This window comes from Aquarana catesbeiana, linkage group LG11 (genome assembly GCF_042186555.1).
Source record: "Aquarana catesbeiana isolate 2022-GZ linkage group LG11, ASM4218655v1, whole genome shotgun sequence".
In the NCBI taxonomy this organism is placed as follows: domain Eukaryota; kingdom Metazoa; phylum Chordata; class Amphibia; order Anura; family Ranidae; genus Aquarana; species Aquarana catesbeiana.
In genome coordinates this window covers 195,896,873-195,916,900 of record NC_133334.1, presented here as the reverse complement: position 1 = coordinate 195,916,900, position 20,028 = coordinate 195,896,873, and the positions used below count along the sequence as shown (strand labels likewise).

Sequence of the window (20,028 nt, the reverse complement as noted above, 5' to 3'; positions counted from 1 at the left end):
GCAATAAGGTAAAAGTTTAGCCTTTACAACCACTTTAAAATAGGAAGGTAGAGTGTATTTTCAGTAAGCACATACTTTTTTTTTTTTTTTTTTTTTTAAAGTATTGCTTTAAAATTCATCTTTTGCTTAACCCCTTCGTACCTAAGGGCAAAACAAATCTAAATGCCTAAGTACAACTTTGACATGTGTTAGTAAAATTGTACATATCACAGCTACTTTGTGCATCCAGGCAGCTTATAGCTTGTTTTTTTTTCAGGACAAATGGTAATGGCCATCTACTTTTTTGCTACTACCATAAACTTCCAAAGAACAACCCAAATTACATTTTCCTGCTCCTTTCAATTGCAGCAATACCACAAATGTGAATTGTTTGTTCGTACCCGTAGTACAGCCCAAAGACAATATAGTGTGCACTTTTTATTTCATCTGACAGAGAGAGACAGAGACACTCTCCTCCATTCACAGAGAAAAAACACAGGGGCGGCCTTCACAGTGATCCAATCTATTAACTTTCTATGAGGTGGTGAGCTATTTAGATAAAGGAAGGCCCGTAGACATGGTGTATCTGGATTTTGCAAAAGCATTTGATACAGTTCCCCATAAACGTTTACTGTACAAAGCAAGGCCTGTTGGCATGGACCATAGGGTGAATGCATGGATTGAAAACTGGCTACAAGGTAGAGTTCAGAGGGTAGTGATAAATGGGGAGTACTCAGAATGGCCAGGGCTGGAAAGTGGGGTTCCCCAGGGTTCTGTGCTGGGACCAATCCTATTTAATGTATTCATAAACTACCTGGAGGATGGGATAAACAGCTCAATCTCAGTATTTGCAGACGATACTAAGCAGGGCAATAACTTCCTTGCAGGATGTTGAAACCTTGCAAGAAGATCTGAACAAAATAATGGGGTGGGCAACTACATGGCAAATGAGATTTAATGTGGAAAAATGTAAAATAATTCATTTGGGTGGCAAAAATATGAATGTAATCTACTCGCTTGGGGGAATCTAGGATGGAAAAAAAAATCTGGGGGTCCTAGTAGATGACAGGCTCAGCAATGGCATGCAATGCCAAGCTGCTGCAAGCAAAGAAAACTGAATATTGGCATGCATTAAAAAGGGGATTAATGCCAGAGATAAAACGATAATTCCCCCACTCTACAAGACTCTGGTCCGGCCTCACCTGGATTATACTGTCCAGCTTTGGGCACCAGTCCTTAGGAAGGATGTGCTGGAACTGGAGAGAGTTCAGAGAAGGAAAACAAAACTAAACTAATAAAAGGGACTGAAGGACATTAGTTATGAGGAAAGGTTCTGAGCACTGAACTTATTCTCTCTGTAGAAGAGACGCTTGAAAGGGGATATGATTTCAATGTACAAATATCGTTTGTATACCGTGACCCCACAATAAATGATAAAAGGATAAAACTTTTCCGCGCAAGGGAATTGGGGAGCGTGCCGTGCAGGACACGTTGGATAGCTTTCCCAAATACCTGCTCTGAACTACATAACATCTCCTTATTGGAACATGTTACACCTGTTTTTAGGAATGTATTGGAAAGCTAGTTTTTAACTGAGTACTGCAGCTGATCATATCACACCATAATTAGTTAGGCAGGCCATACACCTTTAATGAGCAGGCTGACTATACCAAGTTGATCGATCAACTTGGGCACAACCAGCCTACCAAATTATCTTGCCATTATTATTGGCGGCTGGTATAGCCGCTAGTGATAATCTCCTGGCAGGGATGGCTTCCCCCACCCAACCCCGCCGGGAGCAGACAAATTGCTTGACAGGAGGGATTCCCCTGTCAGCGATGTCTGTGTTAATAGGGGAGTTGTGGGAATTTCTTTCCTGCAACCTGTGGGTGCAGGAAAGAAATTTGCATTGTGTATGGCCTGCCTTAGGGTGAGGTTCCACTTTAAGCCCAGGTTCACACTATACCAGGCTGCGGATCGCACAGGAGCGATGTGCATCCCTGTTCCCTGTTTTAGGGACGAATCAGGGCCGATTCTATGCCTGAATTAGGCCCTGAAACGGAGCCAAAGACGCACAGCGTTTTTGTGCAGTGCGCTCCGCAGCCGCCCCGAAAATATGTGAACCGGTTCCATAGGGAGCCAGTCACATTCTCCTGCTATGCGAATTACATGCGGGGAAACGCACATCTAATTCACATAGGTGTGAACCCGGGTTAAATGTTTGTTTTTTGGGTTTAGACACACTAATTGATTGCTTTACAGATTACATTCAATCAGGGAAGACTTGCTACTACTATATCTCTACCCAACAGCTTAGGCGTTTATTTGTGCGTGTGCCTACTTGGGGGTATCCATATGGGGTGGACGGGAACCCCTGCTGCTGTGGCCACTTGCCCGGGGAATACCAGTTTTATAACTGCCTAGAGCTGGGTCTCTATGTAGATGTCTGTGCTTGAATCCATTAACTAGCCCAGAGGTCTGGTGCTGTGGTCTGCCACTATGGTCATTACATTGACAATTGCTCACTTGTGTTTTTTTTTTTTTTTGTAGGCTCCTTTTTTCTGGAATGTCCCCTTCCACTTTGGCTGCTCCTGCTTCTTCTATCGACCCACCCCCCCTTCCCCGATTTGCTTTTTAATCGTGCCCTTCTTCTCTTCCCTCCTGTTGGCTCTCCATGCCTTGGCTCTTTGCAGACGCTAGCTCTTGCTGGTAAGCCTATATGTGGCTTCCCCAAATATATACTAAAACTGGGGGAATCTGTAGTGGAGAAGGATCTGGGGGTTTTGGTAGATCATAAGCTCAATAATAGCATTAAATGCCAAGCTGCAGTTTCCAAAGCGGGCAAAGTCCTTTCCTGTATTAAGAGAGGTATGGACTCGAGAGGTATGGACTCGAGAGGTATGGACTCGAGAGGTATGGACTCGAGAGGTATGGACTCGAGAGGTATGGACTCGAGAGGTATGGACTCGAGAGGTATGGACTCGAGAGGTATGGACTCGAGAGGTATGGACTCGAGAGGTATGGACTCGATCGAGAGAGAGAGAGAGAGAGAGAGAGAGAGAGAGAGAGAGAGAGAGAGAGAGAGAGAGAGAGAGAGAGAGAGAGATCAATTTGTCCCAGTACAAATCATTAGTAAGACCTCATCTGGAATATGCAGTTCAGTTTTGGGCACCCGTTCTCAAAAAGGATATATCGGGGAACTGAAGAAAGTGCAGAGAAGAGCAACCAAACTGATAAGAGGCATGGAGGAACTCAGCTATAAGGAAGCATTAGAGGAACTGAATTTATTCACTCTTGAGAAGAGAAGAATAAGGGGGGATATGATCAACATGTTCAAATATATGAGGGGTCCATATAGTGAACTTAGTGTTGAGTTATTCACTTTACGGTCAACACAGAGGACACGGGGGCACTCTTTACGTCTAGAGGAAAAGAGATTTCATCTCCATATACGGAAAGGTTTCTTCACAGTAAGAGCTGTGAAAATGTGAAATAGGCTCCCTCCAGAGGTGGTTCTGGCTAGCTCAATAGATTGTTTTAAGAAAGGCCTGGATACTAGAGGTCGACCGATATATCGGCCGGCCGATATTTGGCATTTTTTAATTAAATCGGCATCGGCTGATTGTGCTGATTAAAAAAAGGCAGATTTAAAACTTCAGAGCAACTTGCAAATGACTTCTGTAATAGAAGTCAATGCAAGTTGCCTGAAGTCTTCCTGTGGAGTGACTACCTATCTGGGCAGCCTGCCAAGTCTGATAAAAAAAAAAAAAAAGCAAGGAGATACAATGTTTATACTTATCAATGGACTGAACTCCTGTGTAGAAGTTCTCAGTTTAACCATTTAAAGACTAAAATCTTTTCTGACACATGGCTTACAAGTAAAAATCCAGTATTTTCTGCTAGAAAATCGCATAGAACCCCCAAACATTATATATAATTTTTTTAACAGAGACGCTAGAGAATAAAATAGCGGTTGTTGCAATATTTTGACACGTGGCATTTGTGCAGCGGTCTTTCAAGCGCAATTTTTGGGGAAAAAATACACTAACGAATTAAAAAAAAAAAAAAAAAAAAACTAAGAACAGTAAAGTTAGCCCATTTTTTTCGTACAAAAGTTTTGGATTACCTGTTTTTGTGTATTCAATATTTAAGATAGTTTTTTTTTTTAATCTAAATTACACATACAAGTGAACTGATTGGAGGTTTGTTTTGTTTAATAAATGTGTAAATGTAAGAAATTTTCTGTATCACTTATTACTTAAGGCTGCTTTCACACTGGAGCGGGCAGACGTTGATGGCAAAACACTGCTAGTTTTAACGGTGCTATTCGGCTGCTAGCGGGGCACTTATAACCCAGCTAGCTGCCGATGAAGGGGTTAAATGTGCCCGTGTAGCGCCGCTGCTGAAACGCTTTGCAGGTGCTTCGGCAGCGGTGCCCATTCATTTCCTGCCAGCGCATGGGCTTTCGCACTGAGACTAAGGGGGGGGGGGGGGGGGGGGGGTGCTTTTGCAGGCACTTTACAGGCGCTATTTTTAGCCCAAAAGCGCATGAAAAACACCTCCAGTGTGAAAGGGGTCTGTTAGATAAAAAAAAAAAAAAAAAAATCAGCATCATATCAGCCATCGGCCGCCGCGATTTCTAAATATCGGCATCAGCCAGAGAAAACCCATATCAGTCAACCTCTACTGGATACTTTCCTAAATGTACATAATATAACTGGGTACTAACATTTATAGGTAAAGTTGATCCAGGGAAAATCCGATTGCCTCTTGGGGGATCAGGGAGGAATTTTTTCCCCTGCTGTAGCAAATTGGAGACATGCTCTGCTGGGGTTTTTTGCCTTCCTCTGGATCAACTGTGGGTATAGAATTGGGTTTATGGGATTGTACAATATTTTTTATTTTATTTATTTTTTTATGGTTTAATTGGATGGACTTGTCTTTTTTCAACCTAACTATGTAACTATGTCCACCTAAGTAACCCAGCCCACAGGGTGACAATGATGATGAGCAATTTCACAGCAGGATGAACAGTGCTGTCACCCTGTTAAAGGTAATAAAAAATAGATCTACTGGCAGGAGTTGACAAAACTAACACACATTTATTTTGCCCATAGTTCCACAATAATAATCAATGCATGTGGGAAGAAAACGTGTTTTAGTAGGAAGCTAATAAGGTTGTGTTAATTGTATTGCTCTGGTTAAAGCGGAGCGCCGCCGAAAAAATTTTTTTTAAAAGTCAGCAGCTACAAATACTGCAGCTGCTGACTTTTAAAACATGGACACTTACCTGTCCAGGGCGCCCGCGATGTCGGCACCCGAGGCCGAAGCGTCTCTCCGTCCTCGGGTGCTGCCGCCTCCATCTTCGGTAAGGGAATCAGGAAGTGAAGCCATGCGGCTTCACTTCCCGGTTCCCTACTGCGCATGCACGAGTTGCGCAGCGCAATACGGATGGTCCCTGCTGCCTCTGGGACCCGTGTGTTTCCCAGCAGGCAGCGGGGAGGGAGCAGGAAATGGCGTAAATAACCGCAGATTCTGCGGCTATCTATGCCGGAAGTGGGTACAGATACCTGTAATATACAGGTATCTGTACCCCCCTCCCCCCTGAAAGGTGCCAACTGTGTCACCGGAGGGGGGGGGGGGGGGGAATCTGATGAGTGGAAGTTCCACTTTTGGGTGGAACTCCACTTTAAGTATTTGTTCAGAACAATGACACTGCTTTTTGTAAAGGTACCTGTACACCTGTGTGCTCCAGAAGGTCATCTCTGCTACCTGCAACAACAAATACACAATTATTTGACACAACCATATACTTACTGGCTAATCTGCTGCAAGACCAAAATTAGTTAAACCGATTCTAAAGCCTACACACTTTTTACCTTAATGCATTAACCACTTGCCCACTGGGCACTTAAACCCCCTTTCCTAACCAGACCAATTTTCAGCTTATGGTGCGCTCACATTTTGAATGACAATTAGTCATGCAACACCGTACCGATATGCAACTTTTGTCCTTTATATCACACAAATAGAGCTTTCTTTTGGTGGTATTTGACCACCTCTAGGTTTTTATTTTTTGCGCTATAAATGAAAAAAAGACCGAAAATTTTGTAAAAAAAAAAATAAAAAAAATATACAATTGAAAATTGATCACACCTGATGTACGTCTATGATGGCCTCTCATTTCTTGAGACTCTAACAAGCCAGGACAGTACAAATACCCCCCAAATTAACTAATTTTTAGAAAGTAGACAGTCCAAGGTATTTAGTGAGAGGCATGGCAAGTTTTTTGAAAGTTGTAATTTTTTTCCACAATTCTTTGCAAAATTAAGATTTTTTTTCCACAAAATTGTCATATTAACAGGTTATTTCTCTCACACAGCATATAAATACAGTGAAACCTTGGTTTGCGAGCATAATTTGTTCCAGAAGCATGCTTGTAATCCAAAGCACTCTTTAATCAAAGCAAATTTCCCCATAGGGAATAATGGAAACTCTGCTGATTCGTTCCACAACCATTTATTCATATAAAAATGATTACGGCAAAAAAAAAAAAAAAAAAAAAAAAAAAATTATAAAAATTGTACTGTAAACATAAAACAAATACAGTACAGTAGTAAGAATACTGTACCTCTGTGTTGCAGACATTTTAAGGTAAAAAACAAAAAATGGGCACAGGGACAATGTTAAGGAGTCTGGTGCTCACCTATTTAAAGCTGGTGTGTATACTGTATGTACAGTAAAGCTGCTGGTGTACACAGCTCTGTATGTGGCCAGAGGATGGTGCTTATCTATTTAACCCCTTCCCGCCGACCGTACGCACATCTGCGTACTCGGCTTTCCGGGGTTATACGGGGATGATGCCTGCAGCTGCAGGCATCATCCCGGTACCGTTGTTTAGAGCGGGCGATCGTCTATCCGAGTATAACAACCGATGCTGCTAAAAGCCGCTCGGTTGTTATACCGGAGGAGTGGGAGGGGACATCCCCCCTCTCCCACCGCTCTTACCGGGCCTCCCGTGCGATCGGGAAGCCCGGTGTCCAATCGGCCGCCTTCGGCGGCTGGGGGCGGGCTGGAATGAAGCTGTGGGCGGCTTTGTTCCAGCCTTCTCAATGTAAACGCGGAAGCGACGTCATGACGTCACTTCCCGTTTACTCGGCTGCCAATGGCGCCGGTTTTAAAAAAATATAGAGTGTTCAGAATCGCCGTTTTCGGCGATCTGAATACTGTGAAGTACCTGTCACCACCTATTACTGTCACAAGGGATGTTTACATTCTTTGTGACAGCAATAAAATTTAAAAAAAAAAAAAAAAAAAAAAAAAAAAAAAAAAGGAGTTTTTTTTTAAAACACAATTTACAAGTAAAAAAAAAAAAAAAAATTTTTTTTTTTTTTTTTTTAAAAGCGCCCCCGTCCCCGCGAGCTCACACAGCGAAGAAAACGCATACGGAAGTCGCGCCCGCATATGTAAACGGTGTTCAAATCACACATGTGAGGTATCGCCGCGATCGTCAGAGCGAGAGCAATAATTCTAGCCCTAGACATCCTCTGTAACTCTAACCTGGTAACCGTAAAAAAAAATTTAATGCGTCGCCTATGGAAATTCATAGGTACCGTAGTTTGTCGCCATTCCACGAGTGCGTGCAATTATAAAGGGTGACATGTTTGGTATCTATTTACTTGGCGTAACATCATACAAAAAAATTGGGGTAACTTTACTTTTTGGATTTTTTAAAATTCATGAAAAAGTGTCCCTTTTCCAAAAATTTGCGTTTAAAACACCGCTATTGCAACAATCTCCATTTTATTCTCTGCTAATATATATATATATATATATATATATATATATATTTATATTTATTCGGTAAAGTTGCTTGTGTACAGTACAACGCTGTATGTGGCCACACGTGTTAGACTTTTACACAGCCTGGCCACATACAGAGGCCCAACATGCAGGGAGCACCATCAGGTGTTCTAGGGACATAAGTTACACATTAATTTCCAACGTATAATCTATGAGGCATTATGAGTCTTTTGATTGTCATTTTTTTCCACAAGTTTTTGGAAAATGTGGAAAGAAAATGAACTAATTTTTGTTTTTACACAAAGTTGTTCATTTATTAGATATTTCTAACACATAGCATAAATGACACCCCAAAATACATTGTTACTCTTGAGTATGGCGATACTGCGTGTAAGAATTTTACACAGCCTGGCCACATACAGAGGCCCAACATGCGGCGGAGCGATCCCCACTGAGCAAGCGGATGTTCACGGGGCGGATCATCACGGATCCGTCCCGTGTGAAAGGACCCTTAAAGGGAGTGCTACTAATCTCAGTTTGTTACCGGTATAAAAGACACCTGTCCACAGAAGCAATCAGATTGCAATCTCTCCACCATGTCCAAGGCCAAAGAGCTGTCGAAGGAGGTCATGGACAAGATTGTAGACCTACACAATGCTGGAATGGGCTACAAGACAAAATCGCCAAACAGCTTGGCAAGAAAGTGACATCAGCTGGTGCGATTATTCGCAAATGGAAGACACAAAAAATAACTGTCAATCACCCTCGGTCTGGGGCTCCATGCAAGATCTCACCTCGTGGAGTTTCAATGATCATGAAAAACGGTGAGGAATCGGCCCAGAACTACACAGGAGAATCTTATCAATAATCTCAAGGCAGCTGAGAGCATAATCACCAAGAAAACAATTGGTAACACTTTGTCAATGGGCAAACGTACAAAATCAGCAGGGGAAAAAATACTGTACATTTTTCCCTCACTGTAGTGATAGCTGCAATCTTCCAAGCGCTGCTCACTCTTCACAGCAACCATTTAGACAATGCCTTGTTTTTTTTTGCAGCGAATATAATGGAGTTCTCTTACTGCGAGGGATGGGAAGGAGCGGACGATGTTACAATCTCCGCCGCATCCAACAGCGCCCTGAGGATTTTGGCTCTGACTGTATCAATGCAGCAGAGCCTACTACAGTGATTTTCAGCATCCCCAGTGGCCCCTCTTGATATCAAATATGCATAATTACATTGAGTCAAACTAAACAAATGTTAGTTTGCCAAAAAGATCACTCATGGAGTTCTGCTTTAAAGCTCAACTCATCAAAACATTTTGTTTTGGAGAGGAATGCAGATGAATTAGAGCTTGTGTCCCGATTTCCTGAACTAATGGACAAGTGATGGAAAATCTTTCCACTGATGCCACAAATAAAGCATTTTTAGTCAAGTGGGAAAGGGTTAAAAAACAAAACAAAAAAAAAAAACCTTAGTTAGACTTACCGGTGACGGTATTTCTATGAGCCTTTCAGGACAGCACCTTGGAGAGAGCGCAGCTCCACTTCTTAGACAGGAAACACTGCGTGACAACGCCCCTTTAAAAAGCAGCTGCTTCCACCGTGCTGTCAGTGGTTACCGAGAAATCCTCCGACATGCTGGAAAATATAATCAGACAATTACCAGGTCCTATAATTATACTTCACATATGATAACCAAGGGAGGGAAGTAGGCTGCTGTCCTGAAAGGCTCGTAGAAATACCATCACCGGTAAGTCTAAGGTTTTCTCCCTTCGCCTTTCAGGACAGCACCTTGGAGAGGATAATCGAGAAACTTACTTCAGGGTGGGACTACTGCCTGCAAAACCTTCCTACCAAATGATTGGTCCGAGGCTAATAGTAGACCCAAGTGGTAGTGCCTTATGAAGGTCGAAAAACTGGACCATGTGGCAGCCTTGCAGATTTGCTCAGGAGATGCCCCGGCCCTTTCTGCCCATGATGCCGCCACTGCTCAAGTAGAATGAGGTAATACCCTTTCCGGAGGTTCCAGACCCAAAGATTTGTATGCCTCTTTAATGGCTTGCTTTAACCATCTTCCGAGGGTGCTCTTGGAAGCTTTACCTCCTTTGTGAGTACCTTCCATTAAAACAAAGAGTGAAGATGACTTTCTGATTCTTTGTTCCTTCCAGATATTTAAGCAGACACCTCCCGACATCAAGAGTATGGAAAGCTTCTTCTCCTGCCCCCGAAGGTAAAGGAGACAAAAAGGTAGGGAGAATGATTTCCTGTGTACGGTGAAAAACTTAAGCCACCTTGGTAGAAATGCTGGATCTGTCCTTAAGACTACCCTATCCTGTAGACATCTCATAAAGGGCTCTTTAATTGAAAGGGCTTGTAACTCACCAATTCTACGTGCGGAAGTTACTGCTACCAGTAAAATAGTCTTTAACGTCAAGAAACTTAATGATGCTTCTTCTATGGGTTCAAACGGTGCCTTAGTTAGTCCCTGAAGAACTAAAGATAAATCCCATTTGGGAAAACTAATAACAGGTCTAGGCTTTACTTTTGCCATTGCCCTAAAAAAATCTGATTATTAAAAAGGTTCCCCCGACAGGGTTCTTTCCCAAAAAACTGATAAAGCAGCTACCTGCGTCTTGAGCGTACTTACTGCTAACCCCTTCTCCAATCCCTCTTGAAGAAATTCCAAAACTGAAAATGTGGTACGAAAATCAAAGTTTTTACTGGAACACCAAGAATTATAGATCTTCCAGACTTTAAAGTAAATGTCTCGTCACTTTTTTTCTACTTGCAAGAAGGGTAGAAATAAGCTTCTCTAATAAACCCTTCTGTCTTAAGATTTGTTCTTCAGAAACCAAGCTGTTAGTTTGAGATAAGCTGGATCTGGATGGAGAATTTGGCCCTGACTCAACAGATCTGCCCTGATTGGTAATCTTCAAGCAGGTTTCACTGAGAGGTTCATCAAGGTTGAAAACCAGGGTCTTTTCGGCCAATAAGGAGCTATTAATATTAGCTCCGTGGACTCCAATCTGAATTTGGCTAACACCTTTGGTATCAGTTGAAAACGGGGGAAAAGCGCAGGACAGATGGAAGTTCCACTTGTGAGCTAACGCATCTACTCCGAGAGCTTGACCCTGTCTCTGAAGAGAGAAGAAGACTGGTATTTTTGCATTTTCCTGTTTTGCAAAGAGGTCCACCTGGGGATAACCCCAACTCCTGGAAATTGTTTCAAATAATTCCTGATTGAGAGACCACTCTGCTTCCCTTATTTCTTTCCTGCTGAGGAGATCTGCTAAGGTGTTTTCCGTCCCCTTCAGATGGAATGCTGATAGAGAGGCCACATTGTTTTCTGCCCATCTTAGGATCTGATGAGCTAGACCCATTAGGGTTTTGCTTTTTGTGCCCCCTTGCTTTGTTAAATACTGCCGTCATATTGTCTGACAATATTTGGACATGTTGATTCACTAGAAATTCCCAGAGGGAGAGGAGGCTTAGGTGAACAGCCTTTAACTCTCTCCAATTTGAAGATCTTCTCGCTTCTGGTTTGGTCCAAACTCCCTGAATCGTTTTTTCTTCCAGATGAGCTCCCCATCCCCATGCGCTGGCATCTGTAGTCAGCCTTCTGGTTACCGGAAAGACCCAAGGAAGCCCTTTTGAAATGTTTTCCTGGTTCCTCCCACCACCAGAGCGATCTTTTTGCTCTTGCCCCCATGTTGAATTTCTTCTCCAAAGGTTCCTGGTATCAGAATATCCGAATGCAGAGGACGGGCATGCAACCTGGCCCACTGTACCGAAGGAATTGCCGCTATCAACAGTCCCAGAGCGGACATGGCTTGTCTTACAGAGATCTCTGCGTTGGATTGAAGTGTTTTCAGGGTCAACTGCATCTTTTCTATTTCCTCCTGGGGTAGAAAAATTCTCTGTTCTATCGAGTCTATTTCGTACCCCAGAAACCTTACCATTTGAGATGGTATTAAGTTTGACTTCTGAAGATTGAGAAGCCATCCCAAACTTCTTAGATGTGTTTAAACTGTCTGTAGGTTGACCTCTACTTGACCCTTTGAGTCTGCAAACAGTAACAGGTCGTCCAAATAGGGTATTATTGAAATCCCCTTCAGCCTCAGGGGCTCCAAAGATTCCATCACTTTTGTGAATACCCTGGGAGAGGAGGAAAGACCGAAAGGCAGAGCCCGAAACTGCAGGTGCCAAACCCCCCCCAGATTGACTGCGAGACGCAGGAACCTTTGTGATGGGGGCGCTATTGGTATATGGAGATAGGCATCTCAAATCGATGGAAGCCATATGATATTTGGGGGTTAGCAAGTTCCTCACTGAGAAAATCGTATCCAACCTGAATTTTTTGTATTTTATGGATCGATTTAGAACCTTCAAATTGAGAATCAGGCAGAACTTTCCTGATGGCTTTTTGACCAGAAAAATGTGGGAGTAAAACCCCTTCCCCTCTTGATCTTTTGGAACCCGGGAAATGACCTTCTGTTGCATCAGTTCCTGTAACAGAGACTTCATGGCCAGAGCCTTTTCCCGATCCTTTGGCAGGTTTGTGATGTTAAACCGATTTGGGGGACTTTGTGAGAATTCCAATTGATAACCCTTTTTGATTACCCCCAGAACAAAAGGACTCTTTGTTGTTTTTTCCCAAATTGGTAAGAAGTCCTGTAGTCTCCCCCCTACTAGATGGTCATTGTTTTTTAGGGGTTTGTTCTGGGGTTCTAAAGAGTACCCCACCTCTACCTCGTCCTCTCTGAGAAGACCATGGTCTCTTCTGTGTGTGGTCCTTTTCCTTATCGGCTTGTCGAAAAGAACAAACATTTTTCCTCTGCTGTACCGTTTTCTTCTTCTGTGGGAAAGCTTTCTTCTTATCTGCCGTCCTGTCAAGGACAGTCTCCAGTTCTGGCCCAAACATCAGGTCTCCTGAAAAGAGAATTCCGCACAGTTTTACTTTAGAAGCTGAATCCCCTGACCAGGTCTTTAGCCAGAGTGCTCTTCTTGCTGAGTTAACAAGCGCAGAGGACCTGGCTGACATCCTGATAGATTCTGCAGAGGCATCTGCCATGTATTTTACTGCCTTAAGCAGAGTAGGGAAGGACTCCAATAAGTCTTTTCTGGAGGTACCTGCAACTACATGATTTTTAAGTTGATCTAACCAACACTCCAGATTCCTAGCCACAACTGTAGCCGCCATTGCTGGCTTAAGATTAGCTAGAGATGCGTCCCAGGCTTTCTTCAGTAGCCCATCTGCCCTCTTATCCATAGCATCTTTGAGAACACCCATGTCCTCAAAAGCTAAATCAAGTTTTCCTAGATACTTGAGAAAAAGCAGCGTCTATCTTTGGTTTTTCATTCGACAACAGTTCCTCATTCTCCTCAAAAGGAAACCTCCTTTTGAGGGCTTTAGAAAAAAAACTGTCCTTTATCTGGATCCTTCCATTCCTTTTTAATAGTGTCTGTTAACACCTTATGCACAGGGAACACCCTGTGTTTAATTTCCTCCAGCCCCAGGTACATTTTGTCATGAACGGACAGCTGAGTTTTTTCTTCCTGGATCTCCAGGGTAGTATAAATTGCCTTGAGTATTTCATCCACCTCCTCAAGTGAAAGCTTATATCTAGATGATCTTGACTCTTCTTCCACCTCCTCCACCTCAGAATCAATGGTTGAGGGTGGAATGCTTTCCCTTTCCTCCTCCGACTCACTTTTCACCTGTCTGGAAGTGGACTGAGGGAAAATGGAGTGAGAACTCTGTTCTTGGCTGGAACTCTGGCCGCGTTTCACAAGGAAACGCACTGTCCCTAGGGCCTCTGCTAATTCCTTCCTCACAGAAGATAAGAGTTCTTTGCACTCTTGTGAGGATTCTTCTTTTACTAAATCCACAATGTAGGATTTGCACAGTGGTTTGGGCCAAGAGTCCCTTAAAGGATTTTTGCATGAGGGGCACTTTCTCCCTGTTCTCTCTGATTTGGCAGTAGCTTTCTGAAACAGAGAAACAAGAAAAAGCCAGGTCCTTAGAACTAAGGCTTCAGAGAAAAGTAGTACCTCCAGCCAACATCCTAAGTGCCCAGAGTCTCACTCCTTTGGTGAAATGCTAATGGAAAAATTTTACCCCATAGCAGACAGCAGCAGGCTTTGAACCATATAAAGATAAAAACACCCAGTGATATAAAAGGAAAGAGGTGTCTACCTGGGCCTGGCACCTGGGCGCCTGCATCCGCCATTGCTGCTGACAATTCCGCTGTCTCCATAGTGAAATCCGCAGCTGCTGCACTGTGTACTAAGCTCCATGTGCCAAACAAAAGGAAGTCCCGGCCAGAGGACCCGCCCCTTCCTCCTGCGTTCCAGCAGCAGGAACCAATCGCTGCTACGCCCCGCCGGAAGTCTCCACCCACCGGAACTGGCGTCATCCGCTGTCTGGGATTCGGCGCCGCCATGCAGAGGCCTGGCATGGACGCTCTTACTGAGCACAACCGCGGACCCCCCGAACACCCCGGGTGGAAAAACTTCCGGCAGACCATTACTCCTGTGAGCCGGAGAAGGAAGGGACACCTGAGAACCCCCCTCACGTGCGGGAGGGAGCTGGGCTGGTCTGAGTACCCAAACGTGGAGGTCCTGCCAAAGCCCTCTCCTTGGGGAGAGCGCAGCCCCTCTGGTTCCCCAAGCAGTGCTTCCACCATGGCGGAGGAAACGCTAAAACTGACGGCATGGTGGAAGCAGCTGCTTTTTAAAGGGGCATTGCCACGCAGTTTTTCCTGTCTAAGAGGTGGAGCTACGCTCTCTCCAAGGTGCTGTCCTGAAAGGCAAAGGGAGAAAACCCTGACAATGGTTTATTACTACACAAGACTCAAAATGTCAATTTCAGGAATGTTTCTGCTGGCTTAATATGGGTTAAGTCAACAAGGTGTATACCAACTTGTAAACTTATCTCCTTAAAGCGGAGTTCCACCCAAATTTTGAACAATATCTGTATGTATTCTCTTCCTGGCCTAGATGCTGATATGCCGTTTAAAAAAATTTAAATCGCCGTAATTACCTTTTATTTTTCTATTCTTCTTTGCACTTCCTGGTTCTCCTCCCGTGGGAGTAGGCGTGTTTCTAGCCTCTCCCAGACTCCTGGGAGCTAGTCTCAGGCTTCCCAGGATGCCACTGAGCATGTGCGGGAACGAGCGGTGAATGCTGGGAGCACAGCATTCACCACATCCAGGAAATAAGTGCTTGTGGGCTTCAAATGCCCACAATGAAGATGGAAACCGCCTGCAGTGAATAATATAAGTTATTCTTTCCAACGAAATCTGACACAGGCGGACATATTACACACAATATGTGAGTATGTAATGCTGAGAAGAAAAGTTTGTGAATGAACTCAAAAAAAAAAAAAAAAAAAAAAAAAAAAAAAGATAGATAGATAGGTGGACCCCCGCTTTAATTTACATCCGAGTTGTACTGAGCACTAAGAGTACAGCTATTGCTACACTGCCTTCTCACACACAGCATCTCTGCCCACCCCTCCCATCTGCTGTCTTTTTACAGATGACTTTGTATTTTATGAATGGGTTCACATAATGCACAGCACTCTATGATTGGGTCGTAAGGCTTTATGTACACTGCTGCTGTAAACGGACATTGAGGAGCAGTTGGGTGCTTTTCAGCAGCCCTCGAACTCTCCTCTATGTTATCTATCTCATCAGTACATGTACACTAGGGTTGTTTATAGTATTTTCTAGGCAGTTGAGTTTGGAAGCATTTTTTGGAAAGCAACAAAAAGCATTCAGGATGTTCAGAGGCCAACTCAACGGCAAATGTCTGACACAGCTCGTAAACAAGTGTAAATCCGGTCGTGTTTAGCTGGGTTTCATTTACAGGCATTTTTGACTATTAGCAAAAAAAGAAAAATGCTTCTAAACGCAAACACAGCTAAACGTGGCATGTAAACACAGCAAAAATTATGTTTTTATACGTTGGTTACTATCTGTCAAGTTAAATCTTTCAGAGGTCTTAAAACGTCCCGTGTACATTAAGCCTAAGGCTGCTTTCACACTGAGGAGCTATAGCGCTAAAAATAGCGCCTGCATACCCTTTCCTCTCACTCCAGTGGGAAAGCCCAAGTGCTTTCACACTGGAGCGGTGCGCTGGCAGGGCGCCAAAAAAAGTCCTGCAAGCCGCATCTTTGCTGCACTGTAGGAGTGGTGAATACACCGCTCCTAAAGCGCCCCTGCCCATTGAAATCAATGGGCAGTGCTGCCGAACCGCCAGCATAGCGCCGCAGCAGCGGGTGGTTTTAAGCCTTTTTTGGCCGCTAGCGGGGGTTAAAAGCACCCGCTAGCGGCCAAAAACCTCTGCAAAAATGCCGATGCCTCCAACGCCCCAGTCTGAAAGTAGCCTTAGAGAGGAGGGAAGGGGCAGGCACAGTGGCTAAATGCGACTCTGCAGCTGTAAGAGCTGAGACTAGAAGGTCCAGTATCAGAGCAATACAAGACTAGTGATAGCTGTGCTTTCGGCACTCAGTAAATTGACAACAGTACAGTGAAACGTACGTCAGAGTGGGGATTCGTAATTTCTGGATCCCATATGTGACATCTAACCAACTAGTATGTCCAGAACAAGGCGTGGATCGAGCCTGGTATACCCATCCGCACAGGCTGTAGACACCTTAGTGCCAGGATTGGCACAGTCACAGGTGAGTGCAACTTATGCTTCATTTTAAATAAACATACTACGCCATAAAGCTCTTTTTGTGTCCCTGGTGGAGTCCGTCTTCCACATTGCCAGTCTATTCCAAAGAGTCCCAAAGTGGAGAGATGCAAACCCAGGATCTATCTGGTTTATCCAAATAAAGTGCATTTTGACCTACCCCAAAAAGTGGTCAAACACCTTAGGTGAGTTGCCATTTACCTCACGATCACTCGTGGTGAAGCATTTATTTGAAGATACAAACTAGAAGATTCGTTACATGTTTTTTATGGTGTTGGGATCATCACAATGAACTTTAATCAGTTTGCTATTGATCATGCACATGGTTTATTATGCGTCCTAAAATATATTTTATCACAACTTATGTGTTTTTTAGCGCCAACATCTTTACCTTTGTTTTACCATATTATTTGAGTCTACACTCTTTTAAAAGGGACACGATTCTATATTCACCATCTAGGCGCCATCACCAGCCATATTGTGCACTAAATTATAAAGCAAAGATATAAATCCATGAGATAGTACATACCTCAATGTACTTAACCCATAACAATCCAGAACATTTTGCAAAGAGACTACATTTCTGAATTTCAGTCTTAAAAGGAGAAGTTCAGCCAAAGCTCATTTGGCTGGACTTCTCCTATGGATCACAGGAGTGCAATTCGTTTTTCACTCCTGTGACCCATTTTTAGCCAAGAGCGACCTGAAGTCCGCTCTCTGCTGACATCATGGATATCAGTCCAGGCACTGCGTCATCCCAATAATGGGAGTCTGGATCTGCCAGGTGCCTGGACTGGCACCCGTCTCAGCCTCTCTGTGAGGCGCTGAGAGCCTGAGACGCCCCTCTCTGCCCCCTCCAATAAGCGAGTGGGGAGATGAGCAGAGAGCTGTGGCTGACAGTCTACAGCTCTCTGCTCAGAGCTTTGAAAACCAATCGGCGATGTTCAAATCGCTCGGTTTTCAGTGCAGAAGTGCCGGGGGACCGATGCTGCATCCACCGAGGTAAGTATAAATCTAAAAAAAAATAAATAAATGTTTAAACCCTTACTTCTCTTTTAACAGCCAACCAGTGAGGAAAAATATTTCCAATGAGGTCAGAGACCGAAATGTTGACTCTTCTTCCTCTTCCCAATACAAAGAAAAAAATTCTCCAGAATTAGGCTACATTAACACTTGTGCGTTGAGAGAACACATGCAAAACCATGAGCTTTACTACAATGCACAAAACTGCTCAGCCCTTTTTGAAGACGCACGGTGATGCCATTAAGTCCTAATGGCTAATGCGTTGCAAAACGTGAAGTAACAAAGTAACATGTTTTGATGTGGTGTGATTTTCAAAAAGGGTCAGGCAAGTCTTTTGTCAGCCCACTGAAATGAATAGGCTTCTCTAAATGCAATGCATGTAAACATATGAAAGTTCATGCACACTCTGTTGCATGTGCATAAATGTGAATGGAGCCTTAGGCCTCTTGCATACGGACTTAATAATTTACTGATGTTTGTACTTAGATTGAGTATTCGGTAAAGGTCTTGCGTAAAGGTGCAATTTTCTTTTATCCTCTTCGCGATTCTACTCCCCTCCCGATCTTAAAAAAAGCATTTCTCCGATTCTATGTAACAAGTGCAAAGTTCTCTGCTCACTTCTGACAACTAAAAGAAAAAAAAAAAATCTGGGCAGCCTGCCAAGTTTATCTCAACATTGGAGATAAGGAGAACCATTGTATCATTCTGTACTTTTAGATCAAAAGGAATGAACTTCTGTCTGTAAATGGTCAGTTTAACCACTAAAAGACTAAACCTTTTTCTGACATGTGTTGCTTACAAGTTAAAATCAGTATTTTTTGATAGAAAATTACTTGGAACCCCCAAACATATAAAATATACATTTACAGTGCAAAAAATAAAAACCACAGAGGTGATCTAATACCACCAAAAGAAAGCTCTATTTGTGGGGTGGGGGATGATAAAAATTTAATTTGGGTACAGTGTTGCATGACTGCGCAATTGTCAGTCAAAATGTTACAGCGCTGAAAACTGAAAATTGGCCTGGGCAGGAAGGGGGTGAAAATGCCCTGTATTGAAATGGTTAAAACAGGAAAGTAAGGTACATACAAACAAGCAGACTTCTTCTAAGCCAGTGCTATCTAAAATTCCAGATAAAATGTGTGCCTTTAACAAAGAAGATGAATACCTGCCTCTGAAAACCGCCCCATTGTATAAATATTCATGGGAGAGGTTTCTTCAGAAATGGATTTTGTGGGAGTGTGAGATCCAATGTCCTCCCAGCACTGGTTGTCTCCTCCTGCGGACCCCCACATCAATGGAGGGCACAGCAGTAACATAAGTGGGGGGACAAGATCCAACACAACCAGAAATGTGTTTCTGAAGAAACTGCAGGCACAAATATCTCACCAAATGGTGGCATTCATTGATTATTATCTAGGAATTTAGTTTTGGCGATGAACCTATTATTATTTGTGAAATGCAGCATACATTGCCTGAGAAACAAATGGACGATTAGATCCATACATACATAATAAAATAATAATAATATCCACAATACAAATATGCTTTCTTCTGAGACTGCCCAACACGCGCATCCTCAGTTTCTGGATCCTCAGTAACACCCCTGAAAACTTTATAGGAACGCCAGCTGATAACTGGACAACTCCTTCATTGGAAAACATCTAACCACAACGACTGTAACACACAATGTAAGCGGCCTGAGCGAGCCCTTCCCACCGAACACCGTCTACAGAACCTGGAACAAGGGCTAAGCTCCGCACATAGCAGGCTGAAACCAGCTCTGTAATTCCATGCTCCATTCCGCAACACGTTAGCTCGTTAGAGAAAACTATTCGGTGTAAACCACACAGAACATGTGTTGTTCGACAGGTAAACGTAACATTGGAAGCCCATGTTCTTACCTTCAGATATTTCCGCCATGTTACTGCTGCAAACGTATCTGTATTGAGAGTCGCGGAGAATTCGCGTCACCACTGGGGATTAATGGAAAAGGCGGAGCTAGGCAGCGAACGCCATGTTGGAGGAGGGCACGGGCTAGGGCGGAAATTATGTCAATACAAAGCGTGTGACTGCGCGGGAAATGCAGCACGAACAAGACAATAGTCTTTATTCATACGAATATATTCTTTTAGAAGATCAAAGTATAATTATATCTTTTAGTTAATGTGAGTGTTCTACCTAAACAAGCTTTTACACTATATCCAGTCAGGTATATTTCACCTCTACTTGCAAAAAATAGTTCATTTGTTAAAGTCTCAAAGGTCCATAATAAAAGATTCACATCTGTGTGGGTTATGGTTGCCACCTCATCCCTTTAAACCTGAACCCATATTAATTACACAGGTTCTGTGGCTGATTAAGGTGGTAATTAAACTCACATGGTGCCTTACCTGCATTTAATTAGCCTCAGAACCTGTGTAATTCATATGTGTTCGGGTTTAAAGGGATGAGGTGGCAACTCTAGTGTGGGTGGTAAGAAAGCCTCTGACCCTTTTTTTAAAACACGTCTATGGAACTG

The 20,028-nt window shown here is 43.3% G+C and overlaps 1 protein-coding gene across 1 annotated transcript in view; it reads right to left on the bottom strand.

Annotated features, from left to right (window-relative positions):
• SF3B2 (splicing factor 3b subunit 2) overlaps nucleotides 1-19,522 on the bottom strand; it is a 73,812-nt gene extending 54,290 nt beyond the window's left edge. Inside the window, exons 1-2 of the mRNA XM_073605163.1 lie at nucleotides 19,412-19,522; nucleotides 5,714-5,751 (exon numbers count right to left, since the gene is read on the bottom strand). Of these exons, the coding sequence (XP_073461264.1) occupies nucleotides 5,714-5,751; nucleotides 19,412-19,430 (57 nt within the window). The 5' untranslated portion in view covers nucleotides 19,431-19,522. The remainder of the gene's footprint in view (nucleotides 1-5,713; nucleotides 5,752-19,411) is intronic.
• Between the last annotated feature and the right edge of the window lie 506 nt (nucleotides 19,523-20,028).